Source organism: Pseudomyrmex gracilis, unplaced genomic scaffold (genome assembly GCF_002006095.1).
Source record: "Pseudomyrmex gracilis isolate BER0280 unplaced genomic scaffold, ASM200609v1 scaffold_110, whole genome shotgun sequence".
Lineage (NCBI taxonomy): Eukaryota > Metazoa > Arthropoda > Insecta > Hymenoptera > Formicidae > Pseudomyrmex > Pseudomyrmex gracilis.
This window is the reverse complement of record NW_018020694.1, coordinates 75,169-93,499: the sequence shown is the minus strand read 5'-3', so window position 1 is coordinate 93,499 and position 18,331 is coordinate 75,169. Positions and strand designations below refer to the sequence as shown.

General features: G+C 36.5%; 1 protein-coding gene across 3 annotated transcripts; it reads right to left on the bottom strand.

Moving 5' to 3' along the window:
* Positions 1-7,526: 7,526 nt before the first annotated feature.
* On the bottom strand, positions 7,527-13,602 carry LOC109856186. Of its 3 annotated transcripts, none has more exons than XM_020431183.1 (3): positions 13,584-13,602; positions 10,669-10,945; positions 7,527-8,929 (listed from the first exon to the last, which is right to left on the bottom strand). In XM_020431183.1, the coding sequence occupies exons 2-3, from the start codon at positions 10,939-10,941 to the stop codon at positions 8,417-8,419; spliced, it is 786 nt and encodes a 261-aa protein (XP_020286772.1). In that variant the 5' UTR covers positions 10,942-10,945; positions 13,584-13,602; the 3' UTR covers positions 7,527-8,416. The 3 variants fall into 3 exon arrangements, with proteins under 3 accessions (XP_020286772.1, XP_020286770.1, XP_020286769.1); XM_020431181.1 differs by lacking the exon at positions 13,584-13,602 and adding an exon at positions 13,356-13,426; XM_020431180.1 differs by lacking the exon at positions 13,584-13,602 and adding an exon at positions 12,937-12,956.
* Between the last annotated feature and the right edge of the window lie 4,729 nt (positions 13,603-18,331).

Below are 18,331 nucleotides of genomic sequence, written 5' to 3'. Positions count from 1 at the left end.
TGAGCTTTAAGACCACCCGCAGGTATTTCGTAGATTTACGCAAACTTCTCTGTGACTTAGAATACGTTGCGACGCGACGGTCGAAGTCGAGAAACTCAATCGTGTATGTTTGATTCTAAATGGCCACCGTTCCGTGAAAAGTATCGACTTACTTTTTACATTGCGGTAAATAGATTCCGACAGGGATAAAAATTTTCATCGACAAAGAGGCGGCCCCTTTTTTTTGCTCGAAGCTTAGTAACCGGAACGTTTAGCGGCTTGTAAGAAAATTCATCGCTCACTCCACTTATTGGGGAAACAAAGTTTACTTCTGTTAAATTGGCGGGTAAAACTGTTACACTTATACTTGTTTTCTTGTTCTGTCTAGCGGCGCGATGTGCAACGCGACACCATTTTCCGAACTATTGTTAGTTTAACTGACTTATTTAAGTTTTAGTTTAATTTCTCTTTAATTGCGCGCGTATTATCTATTGTTTTTTTTTTTTTAATTTAAATTGACACGTTCAATAGAATTGATATATCGTAAAAAGCGCGTTAAAATAAAATATTTCCGCAAAATGTTTAACGCGAAGATCCTACTTCAATATAATTAAACATCGCGGTATCGAGATATGTATCCGTTATGTGCAATTATTTTCAACAAACAAAATAATTATCAAATAAGTGGGTCATATTAATTAAAGAGAGCTTTTTTTTTACGCACAAACATATGCGTGTTCTCGTTTATGTACATTTGATGTAAAAAAAAAATATTTAATAAATGCAAAACAAAATATTGGACGCACGTTTGCACACACTTTCGCTCGTGCAGCTTCCATGACAGGGTATTCCAACGCGCACATTAATTACGCGACAATGAAAAAAAGCTCCCTGTGGCGCAATTCCGGAAAAGCAAAATTTATCGTTGATGCATGACTTCGATGAATATTAATTTTCAAGCTCGCGCATGCGGATCAGAAATAGAGAGAGAAAGAGAGAGAAAGAGAGATAGCGAAAAAGAAGGATAAAAAAGCGAATATTTAACAGTTGACAGCAGTGTTGTTTAACAGGATCCGACTTCGAAGCGGGTCGAGATCCTTTTTTTTTATTCCCGTCTCGTTAATGGTGCACGCGCGTTCGCGCGATACAGGCGCGAGCTCGCTTGTGCCCGGTAGCGCAACCGAGAATTTTTATTTTTTGCGAAAATCGAATAACGAAATCAAGCGTGCGGGGCGTGCATTTAAAGCCTGCCGGGCCAACGCGCCCGCTTAATCGATATAAAATCCTACCATCCGTCGACCCAAATCACCGCCTACCCCTCGGTTTGGGATCGCGCGAAGGACACGGCTGCCACCGTCGCCGTGGGAATCCGACCCGAAATTCATAATGCTTTGTGCAAATGTTCAAAGCGCCTTCAATATTTGCGCACCGCGCTGGCTTTACCCAACGCCGCGCGCGTTGCCTCGTTCAATTGACATCACTCCATTAGCGCAGCGGAGTCCCCATCAATGAAGCACAACCATTTCATTTTGCCGCAATTTCACCGTCCTTTCCAAACGACTCCCATATCCAAAGGCACGCCAAATGACACGCCGATGTTCGTTTGTGTACAAAGAGAATTTATATCCATGAATACGATATTGATCTTGTTCATCCCAATTTTGTGTGTCCGTTGAATCTCCACGTTGAAAGCCAAAGCACTACTATATACTGGTATTACATGTCGAACGTGTACGTAAACGATTTCTCTCTTTGTAATTTATGTTATAAAACTGTTTTTTTTTGTTTTTTTTTTTGGAAGAAGCGTTACTTTGAAAACGACTGAAACATTCGTTTTGATTTTCTCTCTTTTACAAATTTCCTTGCTGTAAATCGTCAAAGAATCTCAATATTTCTTAGTAGACAAGATAAATTTTGTTTCTTTACTTAAATTTCTTTTTTCCAAATTGTGTGTGCCTTTCGAAAGATAAATCGATACACAAAATAGGAAAGGAATTAGAAGAATAGAGATGTTAAAGAGAAAGAGAGAGAGAGAGAGAAGATCATAATGGGGAATATAATGATAATAAATCACACGTTGTAATTTTATTGAACATGCAATCTTCCTTGCTCTCTGTGCAACTTGATGATGACCCCCAGAGTGCTCGCTAGGGATTGGCCCGTCGGAAAATCCCTTCGTATATCGTAGTTCTCTATAGGGAACTTCGGGCGGGAATGGTGTGAGTGTCCCCTTGGCAAGGTATTAATGAAGCTCAATGTACACGTGTGAGGATAAAGATGAAGGTGTAGTGCATGGTTCACGAAGTCAGTGGCCTTGCTCGTAAATTGGACTAACTTGGGACTATCAGTGGTATCGGCTATAACGAGCATAATGCATTATATGATTTATCCTCATTTACCATCCACCGGTGTACCGTATACGTTCCTTTGTGTACGTAGAGTGTTCCGACAAGCATGATTTTCTCATGCGAAGCTTTATATTCGCGCACATTTAACACGACAAAGAGTGCCGGTATGCATTTGACATCGCGAGGTATGTAACTGGCGAAATTTCTTTTGAAGTTTTCTGCAAAACTCTGAATACTGCCGAAAATATTTGTAAATATAACGAATGCGCGCGCGCGCGCGCGTGTGTGTGTGTGTGTACACACACGCTCTGTAATACGCGGATCGCAACATTGTTTCCTTTGAAATTCATTTTGAATATAATAGAAGTCATTTTATTTACGTTCAAAAGAAAGTCATTTTAACTCATCTTTACAAAATCTAATGAGATGTCGATTCGAAGTGGCGCATGCGCTTGTTTCAATAAAATAACGTTGATTTTCAACGAGTTATCATGTCTTTTGTTTTAGCAATTTTTCTTGTCTTCAACGCGCTATCCGATCATATTCTTCTCGTCGCTTTTATCGCCGGTAAAAATGTTAAGCAAGGGTCAGAAACCGGCTTTCCGAAGCAGCCGTGAGTTTGATTTGTTTTACTACTCGTTTCGCTTTCTAAGCAGCAGATTGCATCCAATTTCACAGATTCTGTTTATTTGTTTGTTTGTTCGTTCGAGTAGTACCTCACGCAAAAGCGACTAAATCGATTTCTGCTACAGTTTTAGCTACATTTCTGTTACTACAGCTGTAGCTTTTACGAGCGGATCTTGATTTGAAATTTAGATCATGCGTCTTGTTTTATTCGGGAGGAACGGGATTGTAAGTCGCGTTGTCCAACATTTGGTTTTTTATCTTCTTGGAAAAAAATGTGTTCTAGAGAATATACTGAAATTCCGCGATATTCTCAATCAGTTAATGTTTACTTCGTATCATTTTCTGCGCGTCAACATTTTTCAGAATTATGTAGAGAATGATGGAAATAATGCGTGTGATCGGGAAAAAGTAATCAACAACTTTGCTAATTTCCGCGAAATAACACGCGACAAATCTTTACGTATCAACGTTAAGCGAACGCACCATTATAGCTTGCCAATTACAAATAGCAATTGAATGTGTCAAAATCCAGACTGGCCGTTTGATTAAATCAAGTTAATTAACATTCGATTACACGTTTGCTGCCGACGTTCGCGCGGAGAACGCATCTTGTATCCGGCAGCTTTAATGGTATGTTCATAATTAATTTCTATTTGTAAAATAGCGCGATAAGCGATAAATTGACAGTCGCATTAGTAGCAGTAGTCGTATTAATCAGAGATGAATTAATACCAAATTATGTGACAACGGAAACACACACGCGCGCAAAAAAAAAAAACAAAAAAAAACAAAAACAAACAAAAACAAATCGCAAACATTTGTGTAAAAGTTTTTTTCCGTCGCTTTTTGACGCAATTTTATTTTTCGCGTGTGTAAATATACAAAATTTTTATCTTCTCGCTCTCTTTTTCTATGAATTTTTGTGTTACGGATTAAACAAATGTTTTGCCATAGCGACGAGATATTTAAATGAAAAACGAGAGGTAAAATATATATATATACATTTTTTTTTTTTTTTTATTGATCTTATTGTTCCTGTCATAGGCTCTTTTCTGACCGCAGGTTGGCTTACACGAAGGTAATGTACGTACGTCGTATATAATAGCACTTCGCGTGAAGAAGAGCACTTCCAAGTGCGCTGTCTTGTCTTTGCGGAAGCACGGTCTTTCGAGATGCTTTTGCAAGAGGTATTTGAAACGATGACGTAAAATGTACCACCAATATCGCGCGCAAACGGTCGTACAACGATCTCATGTTTTTCGTTCAATATCACCGTCATCGTCGTCGTCGTTTGCTGCGGAAAAAGCGTCGTCATTTCTTCCGTTCACATGATCGCTGGAATATAACAGGCGTTTTTTTTACTTCGTTACTCTCATTGCAAGTAGGAAATTGCGGGAAGGAAGCATTAATAACAGTCAAAATTTATGTTTTGCTTTAATGTTCATCTCATTGAATAATGCGCGCATTTTGTTGCAAGTTTTATCGAGCTACAGTGCAGAAATAATAATTATAATAATAATAATTTAATCATATCCAGGTATACATCGGCAAAAGCTATTGTGTTAATTAAATGTTATCATTATACGGTATGGTTCTCCGCTGAGAAAAAGGCAACGCGGAGAAGCGAAAATTAATTGAAATGTCATATCCATAAAGGTTATTACGCGTGCCGGAAACTTTAACATCATATACTAATCCGGTCGTCATCAATAATCCGCCCGCCAACGTATCTCGCGTTCATATGACGGAAAAAGTCCTATATTTATTTATAATTGCAAATTCCGCGAACACGAATCCCCCAGACAGTTTCTTCTTAACGAAAATTAATGAGTCTCAAACATCGTGTTGCGCAGACTCGGAAATTATTGGGTTCTGTGAAGGGAAGATGGGTTTGAATTAGTGTTGACATTAAAGAAAAAAAAAGCCCCCCCAAAAAACAGAAGACAAAATACAGAAACGGATTATGAAAATTGTCGTTCAATTAATCACTTTTCCTTTCTCCACTTGAATATTGAGTGACTAAAACCACTGTAACCGTGTGTTTATCGTTTCGATATTATATGTATATAATGCGATAAAATATGCGGCGTGCCCAAGCTTATTTTAAAACGATATTGACGTGTCATCTCTATATTTCAAATGAGTTTGTTTCACCATATTGTATTATACACGCCTCGTTTCACTTCGGTGTTCATCGACAATGGGTGCGGTCGTAAAAGTTGGCATAATTCAAATTCGGCACGAAATTTAGTCGCGGCCGAGTAGCATTTGATCGTACTTTGTAACGTGTACACGTTTTCGTTTCACCAGAAATCGAAATGGTGGAATATATCGCGGGCAGGATGTATTGTATTTCCAAGCGATATCTATTTGCGGACACAATTATACTGCTAGAACGACGGCGACGCGACGCGACGCGACGCGACACGACGCGACACGACGCGTCGACGTGCATCGTCGCATTTTCGTCAATTATGCAGAACTAAGCGGACAGAGATCGCGTAACTGCGAAACGCAGTGAAAAACGCGGCGAAAAAGCATTTTTTTTTTTTTCGACAAGTTACTTCTGTTGCTTCAATTATAGCCGTGATCTATTGCACTTGGAAAGTGAACAAAAAATTGCTTCAACGCGTGAGTTTTGCCGTCGCTAGAACGTAATTCTATCGTAAAATCAAAATCGAAAACACAATTCAAAAATCGTTTCGAGATTTTCTTTTAACAAGAGACCGTTGTATTAGATTCTCTCATAATCGATTTTGTCTTGTTTTTCTAGCTTTTGTTTGAAAATAGACGTTCGGGCGGAAAATCCATTGTCAGTAATTTGCATAAACTGCGAAACGATTCCTGAAAATTTTCGCCGCAAAAACAAAAAGAAAAACAACGAGAATTTTAATTCCCAGCCACCGCCGCCAGACACACTGCACGCGGACGAACTTTCGAGCGATCGAGAATTTTTCAACGCCGCTTATTACGGACCGCCCCGATACGGGGATTTAATAACACAAATTCTCAGGAAAGGTACACACAGGGCGCGCGAGTCATCCTTTCAATAAGAAAAAAAAAAAAAAAAAAACGTACGATCGACTCTCGCTCACGTTACCGTGAACAGACATTGCGCGGCGAATAATCCGGGATGAATGATTCATGAAGCCTCGATCTCTCTGGCGTTCGTTCTGCCGCTGTAGTAAAAATGGAACAGAGACGCGAAGGGATCGACGAAGGATCGTCGAGAACGAGAGATAGGTTTGGTCTCTGTACCAATTAACGCGGTCATTGACACATCTTCGCGCTTTCTAGCGAATAAATATGTTACTTGCAACAAGCGCATACGTGGATATATATTGTATACACACACACACACACATATATACATGTACGTATGCACAACAATGCACAAGTATATCCGGCCGGCATTATCGCGGATGAGCGCAACCACCACTATCGCGGGCAAATAAATATCGCACTTCTTGCGCTCGTTATCACACTCGTATAAATATCACTCGGGGTCTCTCTCTCCCCGTGCACCAGTCCCGAGCATTATCGCGGCTGTTCCGCGCGTCACAAATGCGTTTTATTTATTCTTAACGCACACACTGCGGCGCCGCGTAACGAAATTTAAATGTTGCCCCGCAACATGTTATTGCAATTTATAATAATTTAGCGAAACAACGCGCGGCTTGCAACTTAATTTCGATGATTACACTTCGTGGGAATGTGATGAGTGTCGCCCAAGGGCACTTGTCGGGTTATGTAATGCGCGTAATTGATTTAAACATAACAACAAACGTACGATTTGTCTGATAAAACACGTATAATCATTGCCACGCTAATTAAAGCGATGAAGTTCATTAAAATATTATCGCGTAAGAACGCAATGTACCTCACTGTTTAAATTATGATAGGTGTTTGCAAATAAAGATAGAATTTATCAGAGATTTTAATTTTTTTAATATAAGTAGAGAGAGAAAAAGGAAGAGAGAGAGAGAGAGAGAAATTGAAACAAACTTTTTAAAAATTTTTAAACTTTCTTAAACTTTTTTAAACGTCTTGTATGTCGTTTTATGGTGCTTTTCGTACATGGCGAACGCTTCGAAAGATGTTACAAGTTCGTTCGATAAATCGATTGACTCTCGATTGATTGTGGGATAGGTATCAAATACATCTAGAACGCATACACCGAATAAAATGGATACATCGAACAGGAAATTGGATACAGAGACTACTATTCGACGGAGAGGGGAGAAATTACGACTTTCGAAATTTCGGATTGCCGTCGCTTTCGCGTCGAATTAAACTTCGACTTCTCTCATTAAACGCCGTCAGAAGTTGAAGTGGCATGCTGTTGCAACACCGAATGCTTGCATGCGGAACACTTGGCAATTCGATTTCGTAATAACATTATCTCGCCACTAAAGAGCACTTCCTTTCGTGAGATATTTTAACAGCGCTAGAGCACAGCTAGTTTTGAAATACGCTGCAAAACGCTACTTCTCGAAACGCGTCTCTCGGCTGTGAAAATGCTAAATAAACAAGTTAATTAAATTAGAAATGTATATTTTTCGTACATTTTTATTTCATTTTGTTGCGCAATTTTGTACATTTTATCGAGTTTACAGATCTTTGCATTGATATCGAATGTAATTTTATAACATCGTTAACGTAAATAAATATTAATTAGCCTAATATCTATTCCTTATCTACACATGTTTTGTAGTTAACACACGTGGAAGATTATACACGGATACTTTCTGGCGGAAAAAAAAACCGATGTTTTCTAAAATGACGTTACACAGCTAGTAAAACTTACTTAAGTGTACTATATACGAGGGCCGTTTGACAAGTTCAAGGCCTGAATAAGAAAACATTTTTTTTGGGGCTGGATTTATTTTTCTCATCGTAGTTTCCATTTAACTAGATACATTTTGCCCAACGATGTTCTAAAACCGTTATGTCAGTTTGGTAAAACAATTTGTCGAGATCCTCAAAGACTTTTACGACATCGATTACATCTCAGTTACTATATCAGACGAAAATCTCTTTCCTCCGAACCAGTTTTTGAAAGTTTGAGAACAGATGAAAGTCGCACAAGACTAAATCATTTTAAATGATTGTTTTATTTCAGTTAGAGTTAGATCTTTAAAAAAAAACAAAAACTATTTTATCAATTCGCACGGATTTCCAATTTTTCTATTCGAGAGAGAGAAGGTTGTACTAAATAACGTATTGATTTGAAACTTTAAACTTAAATCACTAAAAGATGAGAGCGCGAAGCGCCATTAAACTTAATATTGAATTTATTTGCGTTATCTTTACGTGAAGGTTCGGAATTTTTTAACCAACTCTCGTATGTACATTAATAACGTAACACTTTTAATCTTCTGGAAAGCGCTCTGGAGAGCGCACATGTCACAGTTCTTTATAAAATGAAAATTAAAAAAAAAATTATCTTAGAGAGAAAAAAATTATTGAATGGTCTTGAGAGTGCCGGAGATCTGTCTGGGAAGAGAGACAAAGAATGCTTTTCTCAGAGATATTATCGTGATCACTATCGTAAGACCAAGCAGAGCCTCGTCGATGTATTTCACATCGGTCAGTCTGTGCACCATTTTTTTTTTGTAACCGTAACACTGCGAAACTATTCCTATGACGTAACCGGCGAGGCCCAGAAAATTGTGCAGAAACTTCGTCACTACCGGCCGAATGAATTTGCGCAGTTTCCACGCGATCCACACTGGATATCCGAAGATCGTCACCACGAACACGATTACCAGCGAGGCGAGTCCCGTGATTGCGTGAATCGATTTAAAGTGTTGTGTCCGATTAAAATACACAATACCCACGCCGACCAGGTTGAGTATCAGCCCGATGACCTGCAGAATCCAATGGAGATGCTTGTTGGCCCTACGCGAAAGACAACCGGTCAGAATGTTGTCACTCGCCAGGACAATAATGGCCTCCGACATCAGCAGAACATACTGAAACGTAAGATCGATTCGTTGAGCGACGACTTTTGCCGAGAAGAGAAGTTCGGATTGTTTTGGCTAAAGTCGTTAGAAGTTCTTTGGCCATCTTATTTGGCCTAAAACTCTAGGTCCCCCGAGCGGAGAATGAGAGGAGGTTCAATTGCCGTTCGATACGCGATTCTACTCTGTAGACGTTACACAGGAACGGGAAGTGGATGGTGTAATTTGAGTTTCGGAGGTCGCTCGGAACTTAATTACGACATCCGCTATAATATATATACATATATATATATATATATATATATATATATATATAATATCTATCTTACCCCAAACTCGATCGTTCACGGGGGAGGCAAAAGTTTCTGAAATGTTTTCAACTCGAATTAATTAACACTTGAATCGAAAATCGTTGTTCCTGTCGCGCTTTCATGTACACTTATATAGAAATTTGTCTGAATAGAGAACACAGTCGTGAAACATTTGCTGCGATATTACGCGAAATGCAATGAAACGCAAAAAAAAAAAAAAAATAATAAAAAGAAAAAAAATTATGCGGAAATTGTTCGCAAGCTCGTATTGACTGTGCACATATATTAAAAGTTTAAGACATTCCTTGAATATTCATCAGCGCAAAAAAATGAGCGGAGTAAAATATGTGAAATCAGGCACAATTATATATATATAATGAGAAATTCATTTCCGTGAAATTTATTTAGATGAAAATATGCGCTTTCTCATATAAAATCACACGCGAATCGCATTGGTGTATGCATACGTATTTTACAAACTATGTAGCAAACATTTAATTAAAATTTATATTCGGCTACACAGCCGGACCAAAATATTCCTAAAATGTATTTGTGTGTACAAGATCAGCAACAGCTATGCTTCAAACGACCTCGAAAGTAACGATCCATCTAAACTTCGCTTCGCGAAGATAAGCAGCGGGGCAATAATTGCTGCAACCCGGGGAAGCCCCTTGTTACGAGGAAAAGATAAGCGCGCCGCAAGATTTACTACAAGTTCAGTCGCGCGCGTAAACTTACATATTGATGCGCGATTTCGAGGAAAAATGTAACTTACACAATTGGATTTTTGTGGCACAGTATCTCCGTACTCTTTTGTACGCATGTCGATAACCCGTATATATATATGTATATATATACAGGGAATAATCCCCGCCGGCACAAAGAAATCTTTACGAAGATATAGCTTTACGTCGAAATTTTTATTGTCGTAGCAGAAATCTCTGTTGTCGCTATAGTTAATCCCGAATATCTCCCGAAGCGTTCGAAGACTTCGAAATACACAGATCGCAACAGAGTTTGTTTCGTTTTGTTGGGATATTTAGTTAGAATCTTGTAAACCCTGAACATTTCGAGCGATTCTTGAAAGTGAGAAAATCTTATTAACTATTTAGTAAAAAAAAAAATCTAAAAAATAAAACAATATATTAAAATTAATGTTATTTTCTTAATATAATAAAAATAAAGCTCCGTGAATTTTTACAGAGTTTTTGCAACGTTTTAATTAATAAAAAAATCGCATCAGCCGCGTAAATGTCCAGGATTTATAGGATACGTACTTAAAAAAACGTCTACAGGATTAAGGTTAATTATTACAGTACCAGAGCGAGCAGTCAGTTTTACCGCAATTTCAATTTTTACGATTTGTTAAGAAATCAACAAAAAAAAGAGAAATAAAAAATTTTTATATATGTATATTTTTTTGTTGAATAAAGTACTTACCCCGATAGTGCAGAGGATCACGTGCAGAGAATAAAGACCATATTTGCTATTTGAAATAACGTAATCCTTTGCAAAGATACACACGAGGTACACCGTTACCATGATTATTAGTATATGGTTAATCACGTCTAGTATAGAGACAATAATACGTTGAATGCTCCAAGCCGACGAGTTCCTATTTTGCGAGCTCACGATGTTTTCGGTGGAATTGCCAGCTTCGAGTCTGGATGTTCTCGATTGAAGCGCGATTTCGCCATTGTTTTTATCCGCCATTGTCCTGCAATAACGTACGATTTGTTATCGGTACTGCGCGCGATCGGTTATCAACCGTAGGAATTTTTGTTGGCTCGCGCAGAACTTGATCGTACTTTCGAATTTTTACGCCCTATTCTCACGTGATACGATATTGTTGACAGAGAGAGAGAGAAGAGAGAGAGAGAGAGAGAGAGAGAGAGAGAGAGAAAAGAGAGAGGAAGAGAAAATAAATAAGAAAAAGCTGAAGCAAAACGATATCAATTTTGTAAATAGAAGCATAATTGTTAGAGACGTACATATAAATGTTTATTAGGTTTGTTTTTTTTCCCCTGAACTTGCTGCACTAGTTCACAGTCTATCTTTTTCTTTCTAATATGGATAAAAAAAATAGACTGTGAACTAGTGGAGTCAGTTCAGGGAAAAAAATAAACCTATTGTATGTATCTCTATAATATGCATCTTTAGAGATAAATCATAGCAATCGATTGGTTTAGTTGTGTTCACATATAATAATATGTAATAACACAATATAATAAAATATACAAGTTTTAATGAATACATTACACACATTGCATTATCTTAATTTGCTTATACTACGTAATAAAATACATAATAAAATCAACACCGTTCTGTGCGCTAATCACAGTATATATATATATATACATATACATATATATATATATATATATATATATAAATTATAATAATTTAAAATGCCAAAAGCACGTGTTTGCTCTGAATACTCGCTTCATAATGATAAATTTATTATAATTATTGTATTATTTATTTTAAACTAATATCATAATTGTACGCGCATGTGTGTGTGTTTTTATATCTCTCTCTTAATATATACACACAATTCAATGCATCTTTTATTTAATGAATTGGAAATTATTATAAATTTTGTACATTTGAAGAGAAAACGAGATGTATATCTTACACAATCCAATAATAATATATAATGTGCAATAATTAATTTTTATTTTGCAATCTTAGTCAAGATTTTTATCTATTTATCAGAAGAATCGTTTACGAAAAATGATTCTTCGAAACGTTAGACACTATCGGGAATTTCCTTGTATCGGGAATTTACATTTTTTACCAATGCGTCGGAAAGTTTATTTACGAATAATAACTCATGAATACAACTGACAAACATATAATACGTACAACTGGTTTTTCCTCATGGCAGTATGTACAATCACGCGCAAGTTTTACTGCTATTTCAAGGAAACGGATTAGCTCTCTCTCTCTCTTTCTCTTTTAATCTGTAAAATTGAACATCCAGAAAAAGAAGAACAAAAATCAATCCGTATTTGCTGAAAATAGAAAATAGGCAGTTTGTCTTGAAAGGGGTTACGAGGTCGCATCTATTGCTTCTTCATTTTACACGATCCGTCTCTCTCGCGCGCACGTTTCCTTTCTTTAATTATTAAAAAAATATTCTTTTCTCCTTAATCTTTCCCGGGAAAATTAAATTTCTGTCAATATTATTATAATATTAGTAGTATATGTATATTATTATCTCGAATTAAATAAAATAAAACAAGTTTATCTTTCCTACTTACTATTCTCTCCTAAAACAGAGAGGTTTATCTAAGTTCTATGAACAACATTGTGATATATAACAACTGAAATGTATTCAGAGTGTCAAAATTTTGGAACAACTTTCGAGTGTAATCACACTGGATCATAATCAAAAGTCAAACTCGCAACGCGTTACCGATTGTTTTTTGTTCTAGTTTATAATAATAATCATTATATTATATATTACATATTAACTATTACATTATATATGTTATATTATATAGTAATTACTTGTTGTTCTTTTATATTATATATTGGATTTGTCAGAAAATCTTTTCTTATTGAAATTCGCATTAAAATACGAAAAGACTTTCTTTAATAAATAAATAAATATGTACATATATATATATACATATAAAACACTTAAGTATAACGCTGCGAAGCATTTAACCTCGATCTAAATAAAAATAAAGATATGCAACTTACGTAAGTTAAGACCGCAAACACACGTATGTATGCAAACAGCGTTTTCGTAACTGAACTATCGCGAACGACAATTGGCGATTATCTATACGAATGGAAGTCTCTTCACAGCAATAACGTGAACGTTTTCCTTGTATAATATATGCCGGATTACATGTGACGCGTGCGCGATTAAGGCGAACGATGCGCGAGGTATCACATGCCGTAAAAGGTTCCCTTTCTCTTTGTGATCCGAGTTCGATGCTGTGGCAAATCCGTCGTAAGATTGAGTCCGCATCGGTCGAGGGAATCTCAAGTAAGTGCAAAAATACGGGAAGTCCCGAGCGAGATTTTTGTCTGCAAAGCGCGCGAGGAGATAAGCCGGACGGCTGCCGTTACTCACGTGACTGGCGTTGCATTAATAAGACAAATGCGGCACGTACCGGACATTATCAGATGTCTTCTGGGAAACGTGTTAACGGCGTCGCGCGTTAACGGCGCACCGACTTTTATCGCGATCACGTACGCTTTATGAACGGTCCAACCGGCGCGCTCGGCGCGAGATGCAAATGAAACGCGCGGAGACGGATTAGACCGACGACGACACCAAGAGCGTAATCAGCCGGTCTGACTCAAAAGCATTCAAAAGAGACTCGGCGAAATATATGTACCTTTATGCCGGCGTGTTGCAAATATTCCCACCGCTGTCCTGTGCTATTAATTGACACTCTCAGAATTACACGAATTTTCACATACGTGTATTCGAGAATATAAGAAACTCGCGTGCCTTTGGCAAAAAGTTTAATTATATTTCGCGAAATAATGACGAACGTGGCGACGCAATTCAAAGAGGAAAGAGAATCACTTGCCTTTTCTCCGCGTTATATGTCATTGAGAAATGTATGCGATAAACATCGTGTACAAGAAAACATTCGATATTACACTTGTACATATCTCCGAAATAGAGAACGACAGGATGCGTGCTTTCGCAATACTATTTTCAATTAGATTATCGGTCTTATTATCTCGATTGTGAGACGAGATACAATTTCAAAGAGTAGCGGATGTACATTTTTATCATTTCTTTTACAGATAAGAAACGAAATCTTCTCTTTGTTATAATTAGAAAATTTCTATATAGCACACGCATCGTAAAAACGTGTTGCTCAGTTTTATTTGCGGAATATTAATCACAGAAGCCAATTGGAGCGACGAATTAAAAAGAACGTGATATTTTTTCGTTATCTTGACAAATAATTTTAATTAGTGAAAAGCTCAGTATCCTCAGAGAGAATTGTGTAATTGAAAATAAACACAAAATAAAGTATGTTACGAACCGTTTTTTGCACGAGTGAGATGCGTAAGCGCGAGTATTGATAACATCTCGCATACTACAAATCGTAAAAAAATCGATGGTATCGATTGGAGTGAAGAAGTTGTGTATGTCGAACACAACGAAATTGCTTTCACTCATCGTGCCTGTTAATTCTCACGTAGCTGATAACATTCTTTGATATCGATCACGTACGTTTGATTGCTCACATCGCTCATTTTTATCGTCAAATTAATAGACGAGAGATGCTGGGAAGATAACGTGTTATCTACCATTGTGTGGCCCTAACGCGTCTTGCAACTAGATCTGAGAATCACACGGTGTTTCTCTATCTCTCTGTCTCTCTCTCTTTCTCAGCTGTACGTACTTTGTCTCATGTAGATTCAACTTGTTAAGGAGAGCTTCTCTGTGCTTACGCAGAAACTATCTAATGCTGGATGTGTGTCTGGATAATTAATCAATCTTAAGTAGGACCATCTGGCGCACGTATCGCATATATTTGCTTCCACTTATGATAAAGTTATTCTCGTCACTTCGCATGTTCTTCGTTTCATTTCGTGATAAAATTTAAAATATAATTAATAATATATATACATATGTGTATAAACAGTACGTAAATACAAGTTAGCATGTAGAAATACGCGTATTGAGCGAATAATCGTTACTTTTACGTAACGATTATTTATATACATCACATATTTTCATGTATTAAGAAATATTATAGTACATTTAAAAGTATCAAATGTGTTCGCAAAATGTATACGCGGATAGCATTATTGTGTGTACGTACAATAAAACAATTATATCGCTATCGTTAATTGTTAGCGGAATGTGTGTACATTATTTATCCACTCGTTTGCAGCACATTAAGCTACATACAATAGCTATACTATGTATCTAACCTTTATTATCTCGAGTCAGTGAACACGTTACGCAACATTTATACTGCTATTATTCATGATGATTTGAATAATGCAATATTTAAATTGCATATAATACTTAAAATGCAATATTATAGTACATATAAAATTTTATAAAATTAGTTATATATATATATATATAATAAAAATAAAATTGTAGTGACATGAAAGTCAGAAGTGAGAAAGAAAAAATAGAATTTATTTGTGAACCATAATGGCTCTATCTCTCTTTTTCTCTATATCGTACCATTAAGTAAATTTATATAAATTTTTTAAAATCAGAAAATATAAATTGTTTAAGTAACACACTTTATAAAAGGACTTCATAAAAGACGCGAACAGAAATTATCATTATAATTTTAAAAATCTGAAAATTTTACTTCACTTCTCGCGAGATATTTTATGCAATAAGTGATATCAGTTACGGAATTCGTTTTTTACTTATCTCTTTCGTTATACATTTACTCGGTTTTTAATTAGTCTCTGCGCACAACATGACTGATGATATATTTTTGAATATTATCTTGACAAAATCGAGTAGTGTGTTCTTTTATAGTGTGTGTATGTGTACATTATGGTATATATATATATAGTGTATATATTTATATACATACATACATTATATATATACTTGTTACTTACGTACTGTAATTAATATTTCGATATTTATTGCAAAATATTACTTACTGTATTAATTACTGTAGATACATATATTTGTGTATCATATTATAAAATCTAAAACCAAACAGCAAAATAACAACAATATTTTTAATGCTGTTTTCATAAAAGAATAGATTTCAATCAGATTTAGTTATATAGATTAATACAATAATGCAATAATATGTATGCACAATAAAATCAATTTATACACAGTTTGTTATAACTATATCGACAATAAGTAATGTAATTTTTAAACTTTACTGAATTATACGTTTTTGTGATCACTGATCTACTCTCTTTATCTTCTAAGTTCTATATTATCGAACGTCCATATTTTAGAATTTTATTGATATATACTAGAAATAGTTTTTGCTATTTGTTGGTCAACTTTAACCAAACAGCTGTAAATAATCTGGATATACAGGCTTTGGTGATACCGACAAACGAGTTATTATCTGCTAAAATAACGCTTCTGAAGGCAACAGAGATCTCCGAGAGTCGACGCAAGATGTCGGTGTGAAACGCGCATCCCGAACGATGGGGTAACACGAATCCACATATCTGCATCACAATTTCCAAAAACATAAAAATGTACTATGTCTATGCATTATATTTTTGTATATTGTTAAATATACATTATTAAGCAACTATATTCAATTATTTGTACAAATCAGTAGATTTTTATTTTTTTACATTGTATATTTACATTGTATACAATTTCAAAACATACATGTCAATATATGTGTGCACCTACTCGTTCATCGTATAATATATTTTTACTTAAAAGAAAACCTAGAAATTCTTTTTTGTCTTGATTGCACGCACACGACTAGAAGACTTTCAATTTCATTCAATCTAACGTTCATCATATGCCTCAAGAATCAGGCTCTGGTTGTGTATATTTATATATACGCTATATATCTATGTACATTTTCCTATGTATATACCAGCATGCCCACATCTCTTACAACTATATGAGATCAGCGCACGAATTCAATAGGAAGTACGATTTTCGGTGCGTACGAAGCGGAAGATATTCGAGACTTGTATTCCCGGCCAATTTCAAGTAGATCCACGCATTATGGGATTATCATTACGTGTGTCGGATATCCATTATAAGATGGGGGCGAGGAGGAAGCAAAATCTCTCCCGCGGTACCTTATCCCTTCCCCATCTTATAATAGGTATTTCGGAACGGCATTCAGAAATATTTGCTAAGGCGATTACACATCTGTGTGGGACTATACCTGTAAATCGTCGATGTTCGTCTTTTGTTGCACTTGCACAAAATCGCCGGAAAGCATGATCTAAGACGGAGGCACTTTCACGATGCGAATAATATGTGAATAAGATGCGAATAGAACGCGATTTTCAGTCTGAAATAATTTTGAAAAATTCCATCGGGACATAGAATTTAGCTTCTTAACTTTCTTCAGAATTGCAGAACACTCTGTGTTATTCAGAGTTATATTTCGATTGCGACATTTAATGCGTTTTATGTACATCTCGCGCGCACGAAGTGTTAATTTATAAAAAGTACACTCGGAGACTTGATACAGGTAAATTTTCTTAAGGCCATTCGCGCAAAGAAACGTTACAAAACGCACGATCGCGTGAAAAAAAAAAAAAAAAATGTGAACGACAGTCTTTATTGCGACAATGGCGCGGTTGTTCGTAATCAAGCATTAGACGATAAAGCCTCGGAGTAGTTTCTATTTTTTTTTTTTTTTTTTTTTTTTTTTTTATCTTCCTTTGTCGCCCCTTGAAAGCCCGAACTTTCCATCCCTCTTTCTACCGTCGATCTCGAAACATTAAAAGAAAGCGCCGAGTTTTTAATGTAAAAATGCAAAGGTATACAATATGACGGGGTCATTATTTGAAAAGTACAGTTGAACTTCGGCTGCCCGGGTGAGTTGTTTGAGTAATAAAGAGAGCGAGGAGGTTTCGCGCAGGGGCTGTGAGGACCTCGGCATCGCAGTCGGACGGCCTTTGATCAACTCAACCCGGCGTATCCCCTCCCGTCTAAACGCGCGTTGATCTCCCATGAATATGGAGAATCCGTAGTCGAAGTTACTGCCGGCGCGCAACCATGTCATTTAATTGTCGTCCTTTAAGCCAGGCACGAGGTGCGATTATATGAGAATATCGGCGCAGTTTCGATTTCGAGAAATTCAGATATATCTCGGTATTTGGATCTAAATTCATATACGTATACATATAGAAATATATGTACGTATGTGTGTATCCGCTAGCTCTCTGATAATAAAAAAAAAAAAAAAAAATAAAGCTACTTCAACGACGAAGTAGTCCCCTAAACCACCTGCAAAGATACACGACATATGTACCCACTCGACTTTTTGGCAAAGCGAGAGGTACCAAAGCACGCGCGGATGTATCTATTCAAAAAACTCGCAAACTATATATCCTAGATCCGAAATGCTATATGAACGCTCGCTATAGCGCTCGCTAATTCTCAGACTTGGGTTCTCTAACGAGATCGCGTTCG

Bases quoted from the DNA above. Each gene is read 5' to 3' on its own strand.
- LOC109856186 (XM_020431183.1), bottom strand. From the start codon at position 10,941: ATGGCGGATAAAAACAATGGCGAAATCGCGCTTCAATCGAGAACATCC. The intron at 8,930-10,668 runs GTAAGTACTTTA...CTTACGTTTCAG, and splicing joins TGATCCTCTGCACTATCGGG to TATGTTCTGCTGATGTCGGA.